The 25147-nt window shown below is 52.5% G+C and overlaps 1 protein-coding gene across 2 annotated transcripts in view; it reads left to right on the top strand.

Moving 5' to 3' along the window:
• Positions 1-25147, top strand: part of LOC311161545 (S-adenosyl-L-methionine-dependent tRNA 4-demethylwyosine synthase TYW1-like) — a 96683-nt gene that overhangs the window by 46126 nt on the left and 25410 nt on the right. For both annotated transcript variants that reach the window (XM_084219180.1, XM_084219179.1), the window contains exons 13-14: positions 3489-3666; positions 7615-7750. In XM_084219180.1, the coding sequence (XP_084075306.1) occupies positions 3489-3666; positions 7615-7750 (314 nt within the window). The remainder of the gene's footprint in view (positions 1-3488; positions 3667-7614; positions 7751-25147) is intronic.

The following is a 25147-nucleotide window of genomic DNA, read 5'->3' as shown; positions in this document are numbered from 1 at the left end:
CCAGGGCTAGAGGAATGGGCCTGGCTCCTCCAGCCAGCCCAGCAGCTCTGCACAGACACCAGGGGCCTTTATTGGGATTGATGTTTGAGAAAAACCCCAGCAAAAGCACAGGAACCACCTGCTGCAGCAGTGAGGTGGCCCAGGTTGCTGTGGGGAGGGGAGGAGGGGTTGTGGCTGGGCTCTGTCCCCTGTGCTGGCACTGCTGGGGCACCCCCAGCCCTGGGCACCTCCACGAGAGACAGCAAGGGGCTGGCATGTGCCAGGGAAGGTTCTGGAGCCCCAGGAGGGGCTGAGGGAGCTGGGCAGGGGCTCAGCCTGGAGCAAAGGAGGCTCAGGGGGCCCTTGTGGCTCTGCACAGCTCCTGCCAGGAGGGGACAGCCGGGGGGGTCGGGCTGTGCTCCAGGGAACAGGGACAGGAGGAGAGGGAACGGCCCCAGGCTGGGCCAGGGGAGGGGCAGGGTAAATATTGGGTAAATTCCTTGCTGGAATTTGTTGTCCAGCCCTGGCACAGCTGCCAGGGAGGTGGAGTGCCCATCCCTGGAGGGGTTTATAAACTGTGTGTAATGGCACTTGGGGACATGGGTGAATGGTGACCTTGCAGTGCTGGGGGAGTGGTTGGATTCCATCTCCATTTCCCAGCATTATTGTGTCTGATCCTGCAGCACTGGCTGGGCACCCGCAGGGACTCCAGGGGTGTTGGACCCTGGCCCCTGGCATAGCCTGTTTGGGCTTCTGGAGTATCAAAAGTCTTAGCTATGGAGTCCTCAGGGCAGGAGTATCTGGGGGTGCTGCTCAGGTACCTCCCTGAGCCTTTTGAATTGATTGGTGCTGTTCTTTCCAGTCCCACAGCTTTGTAGGCAGATCCATCCACACACCCATTCTATGGGCCAGAGAAACTGGGGAGCTCATCTGGTGCTTTATTCATTCAACCCATTGCAGTAAAAATGAGATTTTCTTTGAAGGACCAGAATTCTTGTGTCCCTTTATCCTTTAGGATACCCTACAGGACAGTCCTCTATACTTTGAGTGCCTGTGGGTGATGATAAATCATCATCTGCTTTAGTGTTGCCACAGTTTGTGCTGGGTTTGGAGAGCACAGCCATTAAAGCCCCACAATTCTCTCTTGGATTAAATGATGGAGAGACACCTCACTGATAGGGAGTGAGGCTGCAAAGTTTATTTGATGGATACATTTTTCTGGGGAGTGACTTGTAAATCTCTGTGCCCTTGCAAAGGGCACATACAGGATGGAAGCATAACTCAGGAATGGGAGAGTGGGAGTCTGATAATAAAGGGAAAAAAGGAGAAATGCATGACCTGTCCCAGGAAATCTTCAGTGTACCCATGGAGCAGCATGGATAGAGCAGCTCTCTCATCTCCCTGGCCCTCAGGATCTTGTGGTGCTGCTCAGGTCCTTACAGGGGTACCAGAGTCAGCCCCCAGCCTCCCCAGGGTGCTGTGCAAGGGGTGCTGTCTTTTCCCAAGTTAGTGGAGCAGCTGGAATCAGCTTTTCCAGGGAGATGTGCTCTGCTGGGAGCTGATGGCAGGAGCAGAGCCATAGGGATTCAGGAGAGTCCTTGCCCTCCTGGAATACACCAGTCCTGGGCAGTTTATCCCTGCCTGGCTGGTGATTTGTGTGCTCAAATGGTTGTGTACAAACCCACTCCCTGCTCTGGGTGGATGTATTTGGTGTAAGCTGTTTTGGGAAAGTTCCACTTAAACTTTAAGGGATGTTGGGATTTTGTTCTTCTGCTTATAAAGCTGGCAGGGTAATTATGAGAGTCCAGATGGAAAATACTGAGAGAGAGAAATTAATTAATTCCAAAACTGACTTACAGTAGTTTTAGGAATATGAAACTTAGTCCTTTAATCTCAGCGTGTGCTGGAGATGCTGCTTTCTTCTCCAATAAAGCCCTCATTTAGTGCTGTCAGGTTTCTATGGAATAACCATTAGTCCTGTCACTTCCTCAGGACTGAGCCTGGCTGCTTGAAAATGCACTGAGCCCTGCTCTGATTCCAAACCAGCTTTGCTACGTGAGGCTGGAGCAATATCCACAAACACCTCTTTTATCTGGGCTTTGCAGCAGAGCTGTAATTTTCTGTACTGCAGCGTCAAGGCAACGAGAAGGGAGCTGAGGACCTGGATTCACACTCCAGGCTTTGTTTTTTATCTTTAAAACAGACCAGCCCCCAATCTAAAGCCTCAGGTAGGATTTGAGTACATCAAGGCACGTCAGGAAAATGCAAAGTGACAGATTGGGAACAAAAGCTTGTTTGGAGGCAGCTGATTTCATCCGGGGTCCTGAGCACCTGGTCAGGTGTGGGTGGGCTGGAGGAGCATCCAGCTCCCCCTCCCTCCTGTGGGCATCAGGAGTGGGACTCAGGTGATGTTTTCACATGGATGCTACATTTGAGTTTTCCTTCTGAAAGGTCTCTGGCTGTTCAGGACCATGCCATGTGCTGGGTGTTCTTTTGATCACATCCTCTGTGGAGCTGCACGTTCTGTGTTTCCCATCAGGGTTCAGTCCCTTGCTGTGTTTGGGGAGCTGTGCTCAGCTGCCCTTCCTGGAGGCCCACAGGGACCAGCAGCAGCACAGCCATGACCTGGGCTGCTTTCTTAGCACACCTGCTTGCAGTGGCATTGAGCTGCCCTGTGTGTTTGTGTCTCAGCACTCAGCAGCATCCCGAGGTCTCAGCAGTGGAGAGCTTGGCTCAGGTGTGTAATCTTGGCTCAGGTGTGTAATCTTGGCTCAGGTGTTCCCAGCACACTGCTCTCAGCAGTGCCCAGGGCACTCATAGCCCAGGCTCTGGGTGCTGCTGCTCTCTGGGTGCTGCAGAGCTGCTCCCTGGCTTTGGCCTGGTGTCCCCTCTGCTTTGGGAGGGCTCCAGCTGCTCTTCTCAGCCCTCCTGTGCCAGGGTGTGTTTTGGATACAGATGTTTGGGAGGGGGATTTGTCACAGAACTGTAGCCATGATATTTTATGAAAAATCCTTTCCTTAGGATTTTTCCTCCTGAGAAGCTGAGAGGCCTCAGGAACAAAATGCAAACAGTGATTGTCTGCTGCTGTGGGATGCAGCAGGTGGATCTGGGATTGGGCTCATGTGGTTGTTTCCAATTAATGGCCAGTCACAGTCCAGCTGTCTCGGACTGTTTTGGTCAGTCTGAACCTTTGTTATTGGTTCCTTTTCTATCCTTAGCCAGCCTTCTGATGAAATCCTTCCTTCTATTCTTTTAGTATAGTTTTTAATATAATATATATCATGAAATAATAAGCCAAGCCTTCTGAACATGGAGTCAACCTTCTCGTCTGTTCCCTCATGCTAAGACCCCTGTGAACACGGCCACACAGAACCACAGGAGGGTTTGGGTTGGAAGGGACCTTAAAAATCATCTTGTTCCAACCCCTGCCATGGGCAGGGCCGCCTTCCCCCAGCCCAGGTTGCTCAGGGTCCCATGCACTGTTCATTTCAGTGTTGTCCCCTTTGCAGGTGTGTCAGGGGTGAAGGCAGCTCGGCTGGAGGAAGCTCTGGCAGTGAAGCACTGTGCCCTGTCCCTCGTGGGGGAGCCCATCATGTACCCCCACATCAACCACTTGGTGAGGCTGCTGCACCAGCAGGGCATCTCCACCTTCCTGGTCACCAACGCCCAGTTCCCCGAGGAGATCAGGTAAGAGCTGCAGGAAATTCCTCCTGAACTTCCTCCTCAAACGCTGGAGTGCTCACCTGTGTCCTGGTACAATTCTGTGCCCCTCAGAGTCAGCTCTGCACAAGCACTGGCAATGCAAATCCCTCTCAGCGTCTGATTTTAACCTCAATCTCCTCATGCTCCTTCTCAGCTCTTTCTCCCCCTCAGTTTGATTTTTTCTGTACCTCCTAAACAAACTGTGATTGCTGCTGGAAGTGGAGAGGCTGGAATGTGGCACCTCTGAAGGCAGGAGGGGAGCAGTGAGTGAGCTGTGGTTTGTGCCCCAGGGCAGGAATAATTTCTGTCCTTCTGCCAGCCAGAGCAGGGCACTGAGCTTAGAGATTGCCTTTTGGGGCTGATCTTTGTTCTGACTCCAGAGCAGCAGCTGTAAAGGCTCAACCCAAAGCTCTGCCCAGCCCAGCATCCCCAGCAGGACCAGGAGGGGTGACAAGCCCATGTTCATCAGCAAAGTGGGATCTGCTCTACCTCCCTCAGGGGCACTTGAGTGAAATCTTCCAGACACTTCAATGAACTCTTTCAGAGTCTTTCCAAAGGAAAAGAATCCCCTTTTCTGATGCTTTGGAGCATCCAGGCTGCTGTTACTAAAGTGTAGAAAGGAAGTGCAGCACGTGGGGAAATGGAGCTCCAGGGAGGCTGGGGCTGCTCAGAATCCCAGCAGCAGATCCAGCCCTGGAGCTGTGGGAGCTGTGGGCAGGGTGGCCTTGGTGTGTCACCCAGCTCATGCCAGCTCCTCCTCTGTGCTCCTGGGACAGCTTCCTTTGCACTCCTCATGGTCTGAATCTGGCACTGAGGGGGGAGTGCAGGCAGTTTGGGAGTGAGTAATTATACACTACAAAGGCATTCCAAATGATTGAATAATTGTGTAATCAAGTTACTTTAAGTAATGTATTATGTGCCTGGTAGATAGAAATTGCTCTTTCCTAAATATAGCAGTTTAAAAAGAGAGCACACACTCTATTTTGAAGCTGCACTTTTTGGATCTGCTGAATCTTTTTAAAAGGAAACAAAAAAGAAAGGGATAAAATGCTAGTCTTGCTGTCTTAAAAATTGCAACTGATCTTTGGCTCATCAAAGCAGATGATTTGCTTAATATGGGAACTGAAGTAGGCACCCAGCTCACTTCTGTGCTGTCAGCAGAGGAGCTGTAGTCAAAAAGCTCATCCTGCAATAGGCAGGGTGACCTCTGCTGCAAGAGCACTGAGAGGGACCTGGGATGAGGCATGGAGAGACAGGACACAGGGAGTGGCTTCCCACTGCCAGAGGGCAGGGCTGGATGGGATATGGGGCAGGAATTGTTCCCTGTGAGGGTGGGCAGGCCCTGGCACAGGGTGCCCAGAGCAGCTGTGGCTGCCCCTGGATCCCTGGCAGTGCCCAAGGCCAGGCTGGACAGGGCTGGGAGCAGCCTGGGACAGTGGGAGGTGTCCCTGCCATGGCAGGATGAGTTTTAAGGTCCCTCCCAACCCCTTCTGGGAGAGGCAGTGTGCCCTGGGATGTTGCTGGATTCAGGACGGGGGCTCCAGTGGGTGCCCCCTGTGCCTTCCTCTCCTCCTCCTCTCCTCGGGCTGCAGCTCCACCTGCCCCAGGCTCACACTAAACTGAGGGAGGTTTTACACCAGGTGAGCTCCTGTTGAACCTGTACCTGGCTCCTGGCTCTGACCCACGGCTCTGAACACCCCTCTGTGTGGGTTTGCCTTTATGATCAGTAACAATGCCAGTAATCAGCAGATGATTATTAATGCTCACCAGCAAATGCTCATTTTTGATGTTGCTATTCCTGGTCCTTGTGGGCTCTGTCCTGCCTGCCTGGTGAAGCCACCTTAGAGCCTGAAGGGGATTTATTTGATAGCAGAGTTCAGCTGAAGATTTCAGCTCAGGATTCCTGCCTGTGTCCCTGTGTAAATGCCATGGGTTTGGTCTCCTGGATTTCACCTCAGGTGTCTGAGCTAGCAAATCCATCCTGGTGCCACACAGCTGGCTTTGCTGTTATTCTGCACTGGAGCTGTTCCAGGAACACCAGTCTGTGTCCTTGTTCTCACTGCACCTGTGGCTGCCCTCTCTCCTCGTTCCCCCTTGGCAGAATGTGCCCAGCTCACCTGGGCTCGGATCCCAGCCATGCAGAGCCTTGGGTGCTGAAATCCCTCCCTGGGATCACTTCTAATTCCTTCATTTCCCCATGCTGACTGTGAGTCTGGCTCCTGCCTGTCCCTAGGTTTGAGAAGAGATGATTTTTCTCAGCTCTTTTGAAAAGCACCTGCTCCATCTTCACTAAGGCCCCTTTTAATTAAGCAAAGACAGCGCTGAGTAAAGAAAGAGTTTGGCTCAGTATTCCTGGAAACTGAGCATGTCACTTAGGCCCAGAACATTTGGTCATTTTGGAGTCTGTGGCTTTGGGTTGCCTGCCGGTCCAGACACACTTGTTTCCAAAACCTGAGATTTTAACCTGAAACGTTCAGTTTGTTCTGGATTATTTCATTTTGCTGTCTAAATACACCCACAGAGAATGTGTTCCAATGGTTGGAACTCACTGTGTGTGGGTTCTGGACACAAAGAGCTCTGGTCAGTCTCACTCTGGCCAGTTCTTGTCCCTCTCACCTTTGGGTGTCAGTGTATTTTTAGGTGGCTGTTTGGCAGCTGAACAATAGCTTCTGATTTCTCCTCATCTTCTCCAGAGAACCAAATGAAGCTGGGACTGATGCCTGCTCATTGCAGACTTCACACAGGGAGCTCTGTGTACCCTGTGCTTGTCGGTGCTGCAGCCCCGGGAGTGGGAGGTGCCACAGGGCCGGGTGTGTTACACTCACTGCCTGTGACTTCTGTCCGGGGAAAGGCTCTGTCCCCATCCTGAGCTGTGTCCCCACCCCTGGAGGTGGTACTCAGTGCCTTGGGCTGGTCACAAGGTGGGCATGGGGCAGAGGCTGGGCCTGGTGACATTGAAGGGCTTTTCCACCCGCAGTGATCTGAAGGAGCTCCTTTCTAGGCTGTTCCTAATCCCTTTGATCCTTTTGCTGATGGGCTGTGGTGCTGCTGCATCTCCTTTATTCCCTTGGCATTTATGGAAGGGATCAGCCTCCACCCAGGCTCTTCCCACAGCAAAGGAGGTTTGGTCCCTGCAGGAGTTCCCAGTGCTGGGCTCCCAGCACTTGTGACCAGAAAGGCTCTGCTCCAGGATTTCTGTGGAAGGAGAACACGGTTGTGGTTTGTGTGGGGGTTTATTTTTGAAACAGCTTTGCTGTCCCTTCAAAAATGTCACTGATGATCCTGCTGCAGGTCAGGGGAGTTCAGCAGGTCCAGCAGTAGGGACTGGCTGAATTAGGGCTGAATTTAGTCACAGAATCCCTGAGGTTGGACAATCTCTCCAGGATCACCCTCCAGGATCATTGAGTTCCAGCTATGCCCAATCCCCACCTTGTCTCCTGCCCAGAGCACTGAGTTGCATGTCCAGGCCTTCCTCTGACACCTCCAGGGATGGGGACTCCAAACCTCCCTGAGCAGCCCCTTCCAGTTCCTGACTTTCCCCACTCTTTCCATGGGGAGATCTTCCTGATGTCCATTTTTGTTGAATGGATTGTTTTCCCATGGGCCAAATGGATGGTAGAGAAAGGACACAGCTTTGTGGATTGCAGAACCTTTCTGTGCCTCACCTGACCCCCTTCCTTTGGGAAGTCTTTCCCAATGTGTTACAGCTCCACTGGAGTGAAATGACAAAGAGGGAGGAAATGACAAGGGCTGTGTGTGAGTTCTCAACCTTGGGGGTGTTTGTTGTTATGACACCTTGTTGCTGATGGTGGTCACTTGGCAGAGATGAACCTTCCCTGGAAATACTGTCCAGTTCCTGCTCCTGCTTTTGTAGGAGAGCACACACTCAAGCTGCAGATTTGTGAAAGCAGCAATTCCCTTTTCCCTTTGCAGGAGGCTGGAGCCTGTGACCCAGCTCTACGTCAGTGTGGATGCCAGCACCAAGGAGAGCCTGAGGAGGATTGACAGACCCCTCTTCAAGGACTTCTGGCAGAGGTTTCTAGACAGCCTAAAGGCCTTAGCTGAAAAGGTACCCACTTTAAAATGGATTTTTAAATGGCTTTTTCCTTCCTTCTACACTCTGCTGACTCACCACCCCTTTTACTTCCTTCTCACCTTACCTGCTTCTACTTTCTGCAGAAGTAGAGGACTTGAGAGGCTCTAAGACCATAGAGTGGGCTGTGGGTGTGCTGGGAGTATATTTTCATGGCTGGGGTGTTCAGGTGTGTGAAGTGCAGCAGGTTTGAGTGGTTTTTCAGAGCAGAATGTGTCTGTCAAATGGGGTAGTAAGTGCTGTGAATGCAAGGTGCTGTGAGGGATGAAGAGATTATCAAATAATAGATTTCCTAACAGAGCGGTTATGCTAAAAACAGGCTGCTGAAGGAAAGCTGGAAATTCAGGGAAGAGTTGTAAATCCCCTGTGTTTCTTTGCTCTGGTTCTCAGAGGCTCCCTTGAAATGGCAGCACATGAGGGACATTAAAATGTGTGTGCTGGAGATCGGTAGCTCTGTCACCCTCCTGCCCCAGAGAAATCTGCTTTTTCTGGAAGGCTGACCCAGCCCAGGGGATCTGAGCACAGCAGCAGGGGGGTTTGCCCTGTGTGTGTTGGACTCAGCTGAGCAGTGCCTGGCCCTGGGTGGTGTCAGCTCAGGCTCTGTGTGACAGGTGAGATTTGGAGCAATTAATGAAGCACTCCTGGGCCCAGCAGCACATGAATGGATAAGAACAGTGCCATGTCTGCCTCTCTTGTTCCTGCTCCTGGGCTCTGGTGGGAGCCAGGGCTGTGTTTACTGATCTGGCAGCCATTGACATGTTACCTGCTGGGATGAACAGCCAAGAGAGACTGCTGCTTTGGAATAATGAGGTTTTGTAGGAATAATGAGCTTTCCAGCCTCCTCAGATGGTAGTGTTGGACCATTCTCTGCCAAAGGAACTTAGATTAGTGGATCTGTGAGACTCAGAGGAATTGAGTGGCACTTTCTGCTGCAAAGGCACGTGGGCAGCATGGTCAGATGCTTGTGTGTGGAGGTGCAGCTCTCCTGTGCAAAACCTCAGGCCAAACACTGAGGGCATTGAAATCAAGTGCAAACAAATTCTCTGTGAGCAGGAAAGTCTGTGGGAAGAAGTGGAGCTAAAATACTGAAGGCACAAAATACTTAAAAAGCCTTTTGGGAAGTTGCTTTTGCCCATCACTTCTTTCCTGCTGCCTCTCTTGACCCTGAGTGTTCATTACTGGGAGAAGTTTCCTTGCGAACAATTGAAGGTGAAAGTATTGGCAAGTCTGTCCATACAGCTAAAAATACCCTGGTCAAGGTGAAGAGGAGAGGAGAAAGCAGCTCCACTAGCAGGTGCATTTTCTCCTCCAAGCAACCGCACTTTGAAGGGTCCTTGAAACACTGATAACACAAGAGCCAATTAATGGTTGTTCCAGTTGAAACCCTGCTCTGCCAGCCCTGCTCAGCTGCGTGAGGCAGCATCACACGTGGGGACAGCAGGAACTCTTGGGGAAGCTGCTGTTTGTTGGTTTTCACTTAATCCCAGAATCAGTGAGATTGGAAAAGCCCTCCCAGCCCATCCAGTCCAAGCTGTGCCCAGAGCTCCGAGTGCCATGCCCCACCCTTCCTTGGACACCTCCAGGGGTGGGGACTCCAACCCTCCCTGGGCAGCCCCTGCCAAGGCCTGACCCCCCTTTCCATGGGGAAATTTTCCCTAATATCCAGCCTAAACCTCCCCTGGCCCAGCCTGGGGCCGTTCCCTCTCCTCCTGTCCCTGTTCCCTGGAGCACAGCCCGACCCCCCCGGCTGTCCCCTCCTGGCAGGAGCTGTGCAGAGCCACAAGGGCCCCCTGAGCCTCCTTTGCTCCAGGCTGAGCCCCTTCCCAGCTCCCTCAGCCCCTCCTGGGGCTCCAGACCCTTCCCTGGACACTCTCCAGCCCCTCGGGGTCTGCACTGTCCTGGGGGGCCCAGGGCTGGCTTGGAGGTGCCCCAGCAGTGCCAGCACAGGGGACAAGCCCTGCCCTGATCAAACTCAGGATTCTGATACCCAAAGCCTCCAGGTGCTCCTGGGCAGCAGCCGCTCTCAGTTCCCCTCCCAGCTGCCCTGCAGGAGCTGTTCTGTGGGACTGTGACTATGGGAGGTGGTGGCAGCCAAAGCACCTGGGAATTCCTGGGACATACAGGCCCTTCTCCAGGCTGGGTGTGGAATGCTGCTCCAGTGTGTTGGGAAGGTGATGTTAATTATCTGGAAACAAATACAAATCCCAATTTTTCCCAGTGCCTGACAACCCTTCCAGGCTGATTCAATCCTTCCCAGGAGGTGAGGAGCTGGCACTGCAGCTCATCTGAGTCACTGCTGAGCAGTCATAGGCAGCTTTGAGCTGGGCACCCTGAAAAATAAAAGTGGGCAAAGGGAGTTCATAGGAACATGACTTGTACCTGCTGTGATCACCCTTGTGGGGTTTGGGAGGTGCTGGTCCTGCTCTCTCCCTGCTCCCTGCCTGGGGCTGCAGGGGTGGGTGGTGGCAAAATAATCCTCTGCCTTGGTAATCCAGACTGAGAAATGGGAGGGAAAGGAAGAGGGAAGGACATGGTTTTAAGTGAGAAAGGAGAGAGGATGTTTGTCTTGGCTGTTCTCTTTCCTCCAGCCAAAGCCCAGGTCTTGTTAACTGTGGGAGGGCCAAGGCAAAGATGGGATTCAAACCTCTTGCCCCAGTGAGGTTGTTCTAGACCTCAGAATCCTGGAATGGTTTGGGTTGGAAGGGACCTTAAACTCAGCTCATTCCAACCCACAGGAACTCCTTCCACCAGCCCACACTGCTCCAGGCCCCATCCAGCCTGGCCTTGGCCCACTTATGCTGATAATGGATTTCATGCTTTTAACTGAACTTCTGCACAGAGTTCTTGAGCCTCAGTAAAAGGGTGAATTTAATAACAAATTGTTCCCAGGATGATCTGACAAGCCTCATCCAGCATGTTGGGGATTAGTTGCTACATCCATTTTCAAAGGAAGCCCAGGAAGAAAAGATAAAAAGCTTTTGTGCTATTTCTCTCTGAAGCAAACAACATGAACCCCCCTTTGTCCACTGCTACTTGGAGCAAGTTTGATCCTTTCTGGAGCTGCTCTCATTGAAATGATCTTCATGTTACATTTTCTGTGCTGAGAAGCACTTTTTGAGAGAGGAGTTTATGTTAAACAGCAGGTGGACTCCCAAAGGCTCCTTTGTTTCTTGTCCTGATTCCTCTACCCCTGAAATTAAATGGAGAGGGAAAGGAAAGACAAGAGCAGGTGCAATTTAGACTGTGCCCTTCCCAAACACCACGTTTGAGTGTTGGAGCCTCAGCCTCTGACAGCCTTGAGTTTGTGAGAGTGATTGAGAGATGACTTGGCTTGATAGAAGTGCTTGGAACTGGCACTGAGGATGTGAACCCTTGTCTCATCATCAGGATGAGAAATCTCTCCTAAAAGATGTTTCTTCCAGCCATTGCTGCTTCCTAATCCATATCCAGTGAGGAATGGGTTGCCAACCAATGATGAGGGTCCAGCTCAGGATGGAAGGGGGAGATTTTCCATCCCTGGAGGTTTTATTATCAAGTTGATGCTTTTTTTTTCCAAAATACCTTTAACCAGATGTGCTGAGCAAGAAAACAACTCATGGTCTGTGAGCTCTCATCACCCCCCAGTCAGATTTGGGATCCTTTGGTGTTTGGTTTGGGCTCTGTTCCTTCAAGGTGACTGGATCAAGTTCTGCAGGCTGGGGAACTTTGGGAATTTGTCCTGGTTGTCGTCCATAAATCACCAAGTGTTTTCCCAAGCAATAGGGGCATTGGCTGGGACAAATGGGAATCTCCTGCTGAGAACTGGAATGGGGATGCAGTGACCCAGTGTGAGAAAGTTCTTATGGATTTCTACCCAAACACTGGGAAAAGAGCTGGGTAGAAGATGGTGATGGACAGAGCAGCACATGTCCTGTTCATGGTTCACATCTCTTGGCAGCAGCTCTGAGGGGAAATTTTGCCTTCACAGAACCCCAGGCTGGCTCAGGCTGTCAGGGGGCCCAGGGGTCCCTGTGGCCCCTCCCTGCCCAGGCAGGGCCATCCCAGAGCACAGGGCACAGCATGGTGTGCAGAGGGCTCTGCAGGATCCCCGCTGAGGGAGACTCCAGCCCCTCCCTGGGCAGCCTGTTCAGGGCTGGGCACTGCCCAGGGCAGGAGCTGTGCCTGCTGGGCAGGGGCACTGCTGGGCTCAGTCCCTGCCCAGGGACAGAGCCTGGGCCCTGCTCTGCCCCTCCCTGCACACAGGGGCACCCAGGGACAGACAGGGACACTCAGGGACACCCAGGGCTGAGGGCCCCTCTCAGCTGGGGCTCCTCTCCAGGCTGAGCAGCCCCAGCTCCCTCAGCCTTTGCTGGGCACAGAGATGCTCCAGGCCCTCCTCATCCTCACAGCCTGAGCTGGCCCCGCTCCAGGAGCTCCTGTCCCTGCTGTGCTGAGGATCCAGAGCTGCACACAGCACCCCAGAGGTGCCCCCAGGGCTGGTCAGGGGGGCAGGATCCCTCCCTTACCTGCTGGGAATGCTCCTCCTGACCCGGGGTGAGTAAAACAGCTCTTGAATAAGTGGTCCATGGGTGTCCATGGGCTTGCTGAGCTCTGGCTAAAGGTCCCTGCTGTCACTCGTGCTCTGAGGAACATCTTCCAGCCCTGGCTTGGTGTCACCTCCTCTGTCTGTCCCCCTTGAGCTCCTCATGGTGAATCCTGTCCCGTGCATGGCCTGGCCTGGCAGGACTTGCTGTGCTGCCAGAGCCAGGCAGGCAGGGCTGAGCTGCTGGGACCAATGTCCTCTCTAACAGCCTGGAGCCAGGCAGGTTAATGGGATGGTGTGGCACTGCAGGAACTGATGATGGAGCAGAACCTTGTCCTTCCTGTCCTTCCAGGAGGGTCACAAAGCAGAGGAGGCAGCTCATTGGCACTGCCAGGAGCTCAGGCTGTGCCTTTGGATTTCACATCCAGCACTGCTGCAGATCTGGGATCTAACCTTGCCCTCACTCTTTTTCTGCTTCAAGGGGATTAGGATTTCCTGGAGAACCAGGGTCAGGGCTTGCTGGGAGAGGTGGAGCAGACACCTGGGTTTTTTCCTTTATTAAAAAAGATCAAGAAGGGAAATGGTTCCCTCTGCCTGTGCTAGGATATCACACACAGCCAGTGCCTGGGTTTGGTGCTAGATGTTCCTTGCTGGCAGCTGCTAGGAATGGTTTATCCAGGGGAAGGCACGAGATACAAAACCACCTCCCATTGCTGTCTCCAGCTCTGCATTTTCACACTGTTCACAGGTAGCTCTTGTTAAATTCCTGGGTGATGAAGAGACCAGTTTGATATTTAAACATTCCCAGCCTTGCATCTGCTGCTATTTACTCGACTCTTTTTGGTTTTCCCAACATTATGCTGTATTCCAAGTTACCCTTGTCTTTGTGTGATTACAAACAGCATAAATACATCGAGTTATATCCTCAGCAGCTTTTAGTGCTGATTGTTATGTAATAAATGACAGGGACAATTGTTTTTATGAAAAGACAGATTTGATTTGCAGGGAGATAATTTATGTGGCTCCTGGGGGAGGGGAGCCATGTCTGATGTTTCTGAGCAGGGGGACTTTTTAAGGAGAATTTAAATGTGAAATCTGCAACAGATGTTAGAATCAGTAATCAATTTTGCCACTATAAATTTAGAAGAATTTGACTCTTCTGCGCAGTAAATGCTCCCACCAGCTGTGTTCTTGTTTTAATGGGATTGCTAATGAGACTTGTGGTGAAAGCCTTGGGCAATGCAGCCTGAGGAGTGTGACACAGGTATGATGTTAATATGGAGTTATTGCCTCTGAAATCCATCCTGTCCTTTCAGCGTCCTCACAGCAATCCAAACCAGGCTTCAGCAACATGCTTGGCTGCTGAGGGAGTGAAATCTCATTGCTCTGGCTGTGCCAGTCCCTCCTGGTTTGCATGCAGGCAAGGGAGGGGGGAAATGTTCATACCACAGCTCCAGGTAAAGGGATGTGTTACTCCAGCAGCTGCTGTCCTGTGTGTGTTGGGAGGCAGAGAGTGGGGCTGGGGAAGGGAGGGTTCTGTGGGCACCCAGAGAGCCCCAGGCACAGGCAGGGAGTGCAATCCATGTTTTCCCCGTGCATCATCCCAGGTGAAGCCCCTCCTCTCATTCCTGCCTGGCAGAGGGTGCCCGGTGCCACCTCGGGGTTGGGACAGGGCACCCCTGCCCCCTGCCATGGCCTTGGGAGGTGGCAGTAGCTGGGCCCTCCTCCTCCCCTTCCAGCTACACTCATCAATCCCTTCCCTCCTCGGGCAGCAGACATTTTCCAGCTTGCCCAGCTTTTCTGCTGCTGAAATGTCAGGAGCATTTGCAGTTCTTACCCTCTGTTAAAGAGCACCTCTCCTTTGCCTGGAGCTCTTCTAGAAGCTGCCTGAGGTGCCAGCCTTGGCTTTTAGGGAGCTTGGTTCAAACCAGTCTCTGCTCCCCTTCCAGGTTATTTATTACCCAGCCACCAGCCAAGGGCTGTTCCCTGCCCTGGACTTGGCTCTGGGAGCTCCCAGCTCCCCCAGCAGCCTCTGTGGCCTTGGGGACATTTGGTCACATTTTTGTTCTCTGGTTGTGAACTCCAGCAGTTTTCATGGACAGGCCCCCTGAGGAAGCTGAGCCTCTGTGTGTTTTTATGGGAACTCTCCAGAAGGAAAGAACAACCCTAAAATTCTGCTTGTGGCAGCAAGGGAAACTTGGCGCTGCACTTTGCTTCCAGCCAAGGTTTTATTTGAGCCCATGAAACTGAGCTGATGGGGCTGAATGGCTCAGGTTGGGCCTGTGCAGGGCGGTGCACCATGCTCCAGTTGCTAAATGCATTAACTCTGGATTTCTGTCCTCACTGAGTGATCCCCAGCAGCTCTCACAAGTGAGAGGCATTTATTGGGTTCATTGAATCCATTCCTCTGGATCCTTGCATTTGGCATTTCAGGAAAGACAAGGTGACAAAACATCTGCAGGAGTGATGTGTTTGCTCATCTGGAACAGGGAGTGCATAGCTGAGACAGAAGCTCTGCAGGCAAGGAAAGGGATTTTCTGGGAATGTGGTGGTGGTGGGAACACCCTCCTGGGTTTGGGAAGGGCAGAATCAGGAGGGCAGTTGCTTTGGAGGGCAGAAATCCATTCCTGAAGGGTGTGGTGGGCTGTGGGCAGGGGTGCTTGGGGGACAGGGCTGGAGCCAGGCTTGCACCGACACACGGACACACGGGGACACGGGGACAGGGACACATAGACACACAGACATACAGAGACATGCACACATCAACACAGGGACACACAGGGACACGGGGACATGGACACATCGACACATGGACACACAGGGACACGAGGACAGGGACACATAGACACACAGACATACAGAGACATGGACACATTGACACAGGGACATGGGGACAGGGACACACGGACACACAGACATACAGAGACATGCACACGAGACATGGACACATTGACACAGGGACATGGGGACAGGGACACATGGACACACGGACACACAGACATACAGAGACGTGCACACGAGACATGGACACATTGACACAGGGACATGGGGACAGGGACACACAGACACACACACATACAGAGACATGCACACATCGACATGGGGACACACAGGGACACGGGGACAGGGACACACGGAGACACACGGACACTTGGACATATGGAGACACTGACACAGGGACACACAGACACACAGAGACACAAACACATCGACATGTGGACACACCAACACAGGGACACACAGACACAGGGATACACAGGGACATGGGGACAGGGACACACAGATACACTGGCACTTGGACACACAGAGACACAGACACACAGAGACACGGACACACAGGGACACACAGACATACTGACACTTGGAGACATGGACTCACGGAGACATGGACTCACGGACAGAGTGCCCAGGGCTGTTCAGTGCCACGTGTCCTTTGGGTGGCCTTGGGGACGTTCTCCTGGCCCAGGGTGGGACCCCCGTGCTTGGCTCCAAGGGGACCAGACCTGGTTTGTTCACTGGGACCTCCAGGGCAGGATCCTGCAGCAGGAGTGTGGGGCAGAGCTCAGGGAAGGGCTGTGCCTTCAGGGCTTGCTCGCTGATCTTCTCCCAGTTCAGCTCCTCGGGGGCACAGAGTCCCCAAACCCCCTTGGTCAGGGTGGCTGACGCCCAGGAGTGCTGCTTCCCTTGTGCCATGGGCATGTGGGTGCCTTGGCCCTGTTCCTGTCCACCCCCACCAGGCCATGGGGACCTGGGGCTGGGAGCTGGGGGCTCTTAGTGCTGGCTGTGACCTCCCAGACCACGTGGCCCCTCCATGGTTTTCATGGCTGCTCCAGTGACCCCTTGGAGGCTGTTGAATTGCAGGTTGTGCCAAGTCCTGTGTGTTCTCCTTGGAAGAAGCTGCTGTTGGATTTGGCAATAGCAGAAATGCAAGAACTGCAGCACAAGGATTCAGAGTCCCCACTGAAACTGCAAAGCTGCTGGGGCATCTTTCATTGAATTCCCAGAAATTCGTATACTTCTGGTTATAATGTGGTAATTCACAGAATTCACCAGGGAAGATGTGAACTGTGGGTCCAGGGGAGGCCATGGAGATGCTCCAAGATCCAGGCTGGGAGAGCTGGGGGTGTTCCCCTGGAGAAGGTAAGGCTCTAGGGAGACTTTAGTGCCCTTCCAGAGCCTAAGAGGGCTTTTAAAAGGAGGGAGAGGGACTTCTACACGGGCAGAGAGTGGCAGGACAAGGGGGCAAAATCTGTTTGGTGCAAGAAGCAAATGAGATGCAGTGCAAACGATCTGTGAGTGCTTAGTGCTAAACCCAGCAGGTCTGGAGTGTTTGGGGGTGATGAGCCCTGGAACTGGAGAGTTGATGATCCGTAATAAATACATGTAATAGAAAACAACTGTTTACAGAGCTGTACAAGTGTGAGTGTGTTTGCATCATTGCTTTTATGTCCTTCTAGCTCAGGGTTGGAATTTGCTTAACAATCCTGGGGACTCTGATCTCCCTCTGGGCTCTCTGAGCTTGCTGTGGAAGCAGCAGGATCTGAAGGCATTTCATGGACACTGGGTCTCTAAAGGAGTGCTGTAGTGGGAGATGTTGGAATTTCAGGTATCCCCTGGGCAGGTTTCTGAGGTGGAGCACACCTTGCACTGTGAATCCCCAGACACCAGGACTCGAGTCAATCCTTTGCTGGGATTTTTATCATTCCCCTGCTCTGCTCCAGCACCTGCAGGAGTTCCCTCGGCCCGAGCTCAAGCTCTCTATTTACCAAAATGGGCACTTAAAATGTTTAAAGCCCATAATTGTTGTTCTTTTAGAGCCCAGCTCTTGAATTAAGGCTTTTCAAGAGCACTGGGTTTGCAAGGATTGCTTAATCAATACGAGAAATTTATGTCAGACTCCTTGTTTACACTGCTCCTTGTGAAGTGAACTGGGCAGGATTTTCAGCAATCCTGGTGAGGCTTTCAGATCTATTTATAGATGATTTGGACAAAACCCAGAAGAAAAATATAAATAATTTGCTTCACAGCCTGCAAGAGCGTTTTTTAACGAGGTAATTATGTTTTTATGGCAGCTTAATCTCTCCTTTCATCACTGGAAGTTGCATTGCTAGTTTGTTATTCCCCAGGATAAGGAGTGTCACTATTCCCATAAATACAGTCACCCCTTCCCAGGCTGTGGCTGAGCTCCTGTCTGTGCCACCCTCACAGGAACAATCCCTTCCCAATATCCCATCTCACCCTGCCCTCTGGCAGTGCCATTCCCCCTGTCCTGGCACTCCAGGCCCTTGTGCCAAGTCTCTCACCATCCTTCCTGTGGAATCCTTCAGGTGATGGGAGGCCACAGATGGATCACCCCAAAACTTTCCCTCCTCCAGGCTGATCCTGCAGTTACTCCCTCAACCCTTCAGTATTACAGGGTTATTTAAAATACAGTTAATTCTCCTTTCCTGGGTGCCCTGTTGCTGAGCAAAACACAGCGATTTTGAAGAATATTCCTTCAGGGCCCTGGGAAATCTCAGTGGGAAGTTGTTTTCCTGGCTGAGATTTCCAACTACAGAGATCTGTGAGGAAGCATCCAAGGCTTTGGCTGGGTGTATAAATAACTGGGCTGGCTGAAAGCTCCTGAGCAGCTGGCAGTGCCCTGGGGCAGCCTGGGCTCCAGCCCTGGCCCCGGAGTGGCTCTGGGAATGTTCAGTTCCTGCCTCAGCCCCAGCCTTGGCCTGAGTGGGGCTGGGGTTGAGCTGCTCTTTTTGGGCTGCTCTTCTCCCCCATGTCCTTTTTGCCCATGCAAATGCCGCTCTCAGGCTCTCTCCACGTTCCCCGGTCTCTGTTAAGATGCTGATGTGTTAGAGACCAACTTCCACCAACTTCCTTCTGCCACACAATCACTGAGGCTGGAAAAGCCTCCAGGCTGCTGAGTCCAGCCAATCCTCCAGCCCTGCCCCTGTGCCCACTTCCACTCAAGCTTCGAACCCCTCCAGGGATGGGCACTCCACCACCTCCCTGGCAGCTGTGCCAGGGCCTGGCCTCCCATTCAGTGAAGGAATTTCCCCAAAATCCCCCCTGAGCTCCCCTGGCCCAGCCTGGGGCCGTTCCCTCTGCTCCTGTCCCTGTTCCCTGGAGCACAGCCCGACCCCCCCGGCTGTCCCCTCCTGGCAGGAGCTGTGCAGAGCCACAAGGGCCCCCTGAGCCTCCTTTGCTCCAGGCTGAGCCCCTGCCCAGCTCCCTCAGCCCCTCCTGGGGCTCCAGACCCTTCCCAGCTCCCTCAGCCCCTCCTGGGGCTCCAGACCCTTCCCAGCTCTATTCCCTGCCATGACCCCGCTCCAGCCCCTTCTTTGGAGCTCCCCTGTAGTTTATTCTTTAATATTGTCTTTCTCCTGCCTTCCCTGCGCTGCTGGGGTCTGACTGTGCCCTGAGGTGACAGGTTTGTCACTGTGAGGTGACAGCTTTGCCATGGTGCCTCTCCAAGGCCTCCCTCGTCCTGGCCAAGCCTCAGGTCATGGAGCATCAGGATGTGCCTGTGGAGCTGTGTCTGGGGCATTTTAGGGAATGTCAAAGGAGAGGAGGCTTGCCTTGGCCAAGTCCCAGATTTTGCCTTCAGCTCTGCCCCCTCTGAAGCCTCTTCTTTCCCACAGCTGATCAGACACAAGCACCTACTGAGCAGCCCTGAGGATGTGGCACTTGGGGACACAGTCACTGGTGGCCTTGGCAGTGCTGGGGGAAGGGAGAGATGGGCTGGGGCCAAGGCCAGGCCTGGCTGAGCTCCTGCCATGGGGCAGAGCAGCAGCTGGGGCAGGACAGGGCTCTGTCCCCTGGGATGTGCCTGGCAGGTCCCTGCTGCTGCGGCAGCTGCTGCTCCAGCCCAGGGATGGACAAGGTCCTGATCCTGCCTGTCCTGGGAGCTGTCACAGAGCATTCCCTGCCAGGCTGCTGCTTGGGCTCTTGTGAAACTCACAGGGACTGGGGCAGGAGCTCTGGAGCTTTGCTGCTGCTGGAAGGGGCGTTAGTTCCACTCCCTGCCCTGGCTGGAGCCTGGCAGTGCTATCCCTGTGGCACCCCAGGCTCCTGCTGATGCTTTTCCTGCCTCTGTGGAGTTAAACATCCACCCTTTCCTGGGAGAAGAACCATCTCAGCCTGTTAAACAGCAAGCTTGAAGTGGGGTTTGCTGCTGATTTGATAGGATCTGTTTTCATGCTGTTCTATTTTAAGTCCCTTTGCATTGGGTTTCTTTTTCCCTGGGTATAAATTTTACATGATTCCTTGAAACTGCACTGGAAATATGGAAAAGAAAGAAATAATCACTGGAATGTTGGTGGTGCTGATTTCCAAGGGCAAGTGTGTTAAAACCAAGTCCATGGAAAATGGATGAAGAACAGTCATGGTTTGGATTTACTTAAGAACAACATTTTCAGCTCTCAAAACAAAGCTGTGGCTGTACTTTGTTTTATTTCTAGAGATTTTTCAATAATCTGATTAATTTCTGCTGAAGTGTGAAACAATAAAGTAGATTACAAGCAAGTACAAGAAGAGTGAGCGTGGAGGAAATTTGGTGGTTTTTCTCCTTGGTTTCCAGTCCTGATCCCTCATTCCTGAGCTTCACACATCAGCAGGGCTGTGCAGAGGCTGAGGGGCTTTTCTGGTGTGAAATTCCAGCTTGGGAATTAATGCTGATGAGTTCATCTCACTGCAGGACTTTCTTGTTCTTTCCAGGCAGGTTTTCAGAGCTGGGGGGGACACCAGGGCATTTGTGTTGGGTGATAAAAAACGTGATGCAGACCAAAAATTCAGCTTTGCTGTTTTCCCAATTATTATTCAGGACAGTTTTCATCTTATCTTCAAGGCCTTGGAAGAACAAGGAATTTCATATAGAGATCAGGCTTGGCTCCTCACAATAATTATACTTCAGAGAGACAATTTTGGTTCTTACAAATTTATATTAAAGCTGAAAGAATTAAAAACTGCTTTAAAGACACTGCCTCGGGCTCCAGGTTCAAGACAAGATGCAGGACCAGCCCTCATCATGTGGGCATCTCCTCATAATTGTATTTTTCCTGATGCCCTAATTAGTTTTTTGCCTGATTCCCTCACAAAGAGCAGGAATGGCTTTTGCATGGAAAAGTAGTGCCAGGTTTGTGTTTTGGTTTGGGGTTTATGTTTGATTTTTTGTAAGTTTGGGGTTATTTTGTAGAAATATCCCGGTTTCTTTGGCATTAGCGCTCAGATGACGGAATCATGGAAGGACTTTAAAGACCATCCCTTTCCACCTGCCAGCAGAGGTGCTACACGCTCCATCTGCTTTGAGGAAAGGTTTTAAATCTCAGATGAGAAAAGTTGAGCACCTGAAGAGATATTTTTGTGCTTAGACATACCAGGAAACACAAATCTTGGGTCATTTTGGAGCCCTACATTAAACACCCCTATTAGACATTTTTGTTATATTGATGTAACAGCAAATGATTTCCTGCTGGTTTTACACAGGAATAACCTTGGTTTATCCAAATCTAAAGCAAACCTCCCTTTTGGAAGTGCAGTGTGACTGAAAACTCTAGGCTGACGCTGAAAATCAGAAATGTCTCAATTCCAGTTAAGCTCAGAGTTTACAGTGACTTTTGGGTCACTGCAGGCAGGAGAACACAGGGCCCAGGGATCCATCTCCAGTTTTTGAACCTTCAGAAAACTCCAGAATCGTGGAAAATCCACATCCCCAAGTACCTGAGTATCAATAATTTGGTTTTGATTTCCCCCACACCCAGACAGGAGGCAAAGAAGGTCCTTGGTATGAGGTGAAATGTTGTGCAGGGTTCAGCAAGAGGCTGGGGGTGCCTTTGTCCCCATCCTGGGGATGACGTGGGGACAACGGGAAGGTCCTGGAGCTGAGCCTCAGCGGAGCCTGGGTTCAGCACTGCCTTCTGGAGCACTGAAAGCCCTGCTCTGAGCTTTGCTGGCTTTCAGAGCAGAGTGAATGTGTTAATTTGCCCATGGTAATGAGCACCTTCTTAGCACTGGAGACAAAGGCTGCACTTGCTCTCACCTGGTATTGATGGCAGCTGCTGGAACAATGCTCAGTGGGTTTGTGGGTTCCTACGCAGCAGAGCCTGCTCAGGGTTTGCTTCAGTGCTCATTTGCCTTAAGAAAGGGAGCTGAAAACTTCTGAGCTCTGTGCTGAGTTCAGCTGTGAGGGGAAAAATCCCTCCTGAGCTGTGCAATGTGCTCAGCTGAGCCCTTCCTGGCTCTGCAGTGGCTGTCACAGTGGGGTGACAGTCACTCCCCATCAGTCACATCCATCTGGTGAGGGATGGAGCCCCTGTAGGGAAGGAGGCTCCTGGCTGCCAGAAGAATGGATTCATCTCTATCCTTCCAAGGACACTGAGCCTTCCCTGGTGATGCTCTGGAGTGTGATGGGTCCTACAAAGAGCCCAGAGGAGGCCACGGAGTATTCCCAGGTCTGGGACACCTCTGGAGCCAGGCTGGGAGAGCTGGGGCTGCTCACCCAGAGAGGAGAAGGTTACAGGGACAGCTCCTTGCAGAGCCTGAAGGGGCTCCAGGAGAGCTGGAGAGAGACTGGGGACAAGGCATGGAGGGACAGGACACAGGGAATGGCTTCAAATGGACAGAGGGCAGGGATGGATGGGGTATTGGGAATTAGGAATTGTTCCCTGTGAGGGTGGGCAGGCCCTGGCACAGGGTGCTCAGAGCAGCTGTGGCTGCCCCTGGATCCCTGGCAGTGCCCAAGGCCAGGCTGGACAGGGCTGGGAGCAGCCTGGGACAGTGGCAGGTGTCCCTGCCATGGCAGGGGTGAGATGAGATGCATTTTAACATCACCCAGCCCAAATCATTCCAGGATTCCGTGAGCTGCAGAGCTCCTGGGAGCTCAGCAGAGCTGGATTTGGGAGAGGCAGGAGTGACCTCCAGTCCTTTCAGGGGGGCTCTGTCTGGCTGAACTGGAAGGCTTTGGAAAGCTGTGGAATCTGGGGGTGTTGGGACCTGAGATTTCCTCGGGCTGTGTTTTGGATCTTTCCTCCCTGGTGAGGTTTCTGCATAAAGCAGTTCCTTATCGTTTATGGGAAAGAGATTTTGGCTGCAGGGGCTTTTTTTTCCCGATCCACATCCCTGTGACAAGTAATTTCCAAGTGTGAAAGTGGCTTTGATTCTGCATTCAGCGCCGCTGCTCAGGAGCCGTTGCATAACCCGGGCAGGGACGGGCTCAGCCTGCGGGGCTGGGGGGGCTGGGCTGCACCCACCGCCCCTGCCACGGCCACAGCGGCTCCTGCCAGCTCAGAAACTCCCAGAATGGGTCATGAAGGGAGTTTTTGCAAGTGGAGCCTTTCCTTGAAGAGAGGAAGAAAATCCTGATGGAAGGAGCTGCCTTTGAAGTGGTTCCTGCTCCTCATCCGGTGCTGAAAGGGCTGTGAAGTTGTGTGAAACAAAGGGCAGGTTCTGTTTAGAGTTTGCACCATCATTTCCTCCCCCCAGAGTGCTTTTTTCATCCAGCTGTGCTGTGTTTCTGTTGAGAATGTTGAGATTCATTAGCTGCAAAAATAGAGATTTCTGTGGAGGAATCTGTGGATGAGATGACAATAAAATAATTTTATCAGTACCTAAGAAATGCATGTGAGTGTTCAGGATACCTGAGCCTAAGCCAGCAGCTGAAACAAACATCTGGGTGTAATTCTATTTATTTCCAAACAGAGGGACATGGATACTCTGCCTGAACAAAAGAGTTCAAGTGACAGGATCCAAGGTGAGGGCCTTGGAGAAGGGAGATGGTTCCCTGTCCTGGCCAGAGAAGGGAGCTGCTCCCCTGCCCCAGCCAAGCCCGTGTCCCTCCAGCATCCTGCTCTTTGCAGGTGATGTGTTCCCTCTTTTTCCTGGGATTACACCTGGGATGTTTCATGAAGAATAATGACATTTGATCTAGGAAAAGATGAATGTTGAGGAGGAGGGAATTAAAAAGAAACAATAAAAAAGAAGCAGCCCCAATCCCTCATGGTTATTGGAGTAGGAGGGGAGCACTTGTCAGAGTGACACCGAGTCCTCTGGTGAGGGCTCCTGGGCTGGGGCTGGGGCAGCAGCAGAGGGATCCATTGGTACATGTGACAGGCCTGGGAGGATGTGAGGATGGCCTCAGGGATGGTGTCCCTGCCTTGGGAACAGGCTGCAGAGTCAGTGCTGCCCTGTGCTCCGGGCTGGCCCATGGCAGCTGGCCCACTGCTCTCCAGGCTGCACCAGGGAGCTTCCCAGTGCCTGGTGTGTTCCAGGAGGAGCTGCTGGAGGAGGGCAGGGGTTCAGCAGCCTGGGGACTCCTCTAGGGTCTCAGCTGGGCCTTCAGCTCACAGCAAGGAGCTGTGTCCGTGTTGGGGTGATCCCAGTCCTGACTCTGAGCACTGACCACAGGGTGGTGTGAGACTGGGGCATGAGACACCCTGGAACAGAAGGTTTGGTCTTTTCCATGGAATCACAGAATGTCCTGAGTGGGAAGGAACCCCCAGGGATCACCCAGTCCCACTCCTGGCCCTGCACAGACACCCCAGCAATCCCAGCCTGGGCATCCCTGGAGCTCCTGGAGCTCTGGCAGCCTCGGGGCTGTGCCCATTCCCTGGGCAGTGCCCAGCACCCTCTGGGAAAGAACCTTTCCTGAAATCCAACCTGAGCCTGCCCTGGCCCAGCTTCCAGTCTGCTTTTCCTGTCCCCACAAAAAGCTGCCCCACAACCCTGCACTGCCAGCCCCTCTGAAGGGGACAGGCAGGGAGGCACGAGCCAGTCAGGGGGCCCTGGCAGCTGTGACAGCTCCCAGGGACAAGGGGGACAAGAAAAGCATCCAGTGCAGAGTGAAGCCACATCTCTGACAAAACCCCCTAATTTTCTGAGCATGTTTGGATACTGGCTCCACCCATGAGTTCCAGTGGAGGTGTCCTGCCCACAGCAGCTGGAACTGATGCCCATTAAGGCCCCAGCCCAAACCAGTCTGTGATTCCATGAGTACTGGTTTGGGGCCAAAATGTGTCAGTCAGTGTGTGCTGAGACCAGGATCTCAGATCCACCCAGTGGAAGGATTCTTTACCCTCAGGGTGCTCCCCTCAGCCTGGTCAGGCTCCCTGGTGCCCTGTCCTGACACTGAAGGGCTGCAGTGCTTCCTGGGGTGGCCTGGAAGGATTTCAGCAGGAATTGCCCAAGGGCAAAAGGCTGGGGTTCCCCTGGCTCATTCTGCCCCCCTTGCCCTCAGGAGTTTCAGGAACAGGAGGCTGCTCCTGACTTGCATTTTTGGGACCCTGGGAGCTGCCCCTCCCTGCCAGGCTGCTCTGTGCACAGAGATACACCAGACCCTCAGCCTTCACTGCCACCCATCTGCGGGGTTGTTCTCACGCTGACTCCTCTTCCTCTGTGCTCTCCTCATGACTGGAGTGCAGGAACAGCTGCTTTTCCTGGAAACAGAGTGTGGAGCTTCCCGGGCTGCTTTTATATCCTGATGCTTTAGATTGTTAAATTCTCACGGCTTAAGCTCTTTATTTCTTGTTTTGCTGTGCTTATGAGAGGATCTCCTGGGGCCTTATTGTACAACAAATACAAATAATCCATGAATAAAACAGCCTGGCTGTTTGTACTGCTGGCGGTCTGCAAGGATTGCTCCCAGATAACGTTTTGGGATATTACTCATTTTGATCTGTGCCTTCTACCAGCATTTCTCTGCTCAACAACGCTGCAGAGATGTTGCCCTCTGGAAAGAGTCTTCTCCAGAATAATTTCTGCTTTTTCTACCTGTTTGCTGTCTGCCTTTGGCAGTTTCAGTTTCCTTCTGTGCTCTCCCTGCCCAGGCTGGTGAGTTCCTGCAGGTGCTGGGGTAGTTCAGCTGT

This window comes from Fringilla coelebs, assembly GCF_963513975.1.
Source record: "Fringilla coelebs genome assembly, chromosome: 20".
NCBI classification, from domain to species: domain Eukaryota; kingdom Metazoa; phylum Chordata; class Aves; order Passeriformes; family Fringillidae; genus Fringilla; species Fringilla coelebs.
This window is presented reverse-complemented; position numbering and strand designations above follow the sequence as displayed.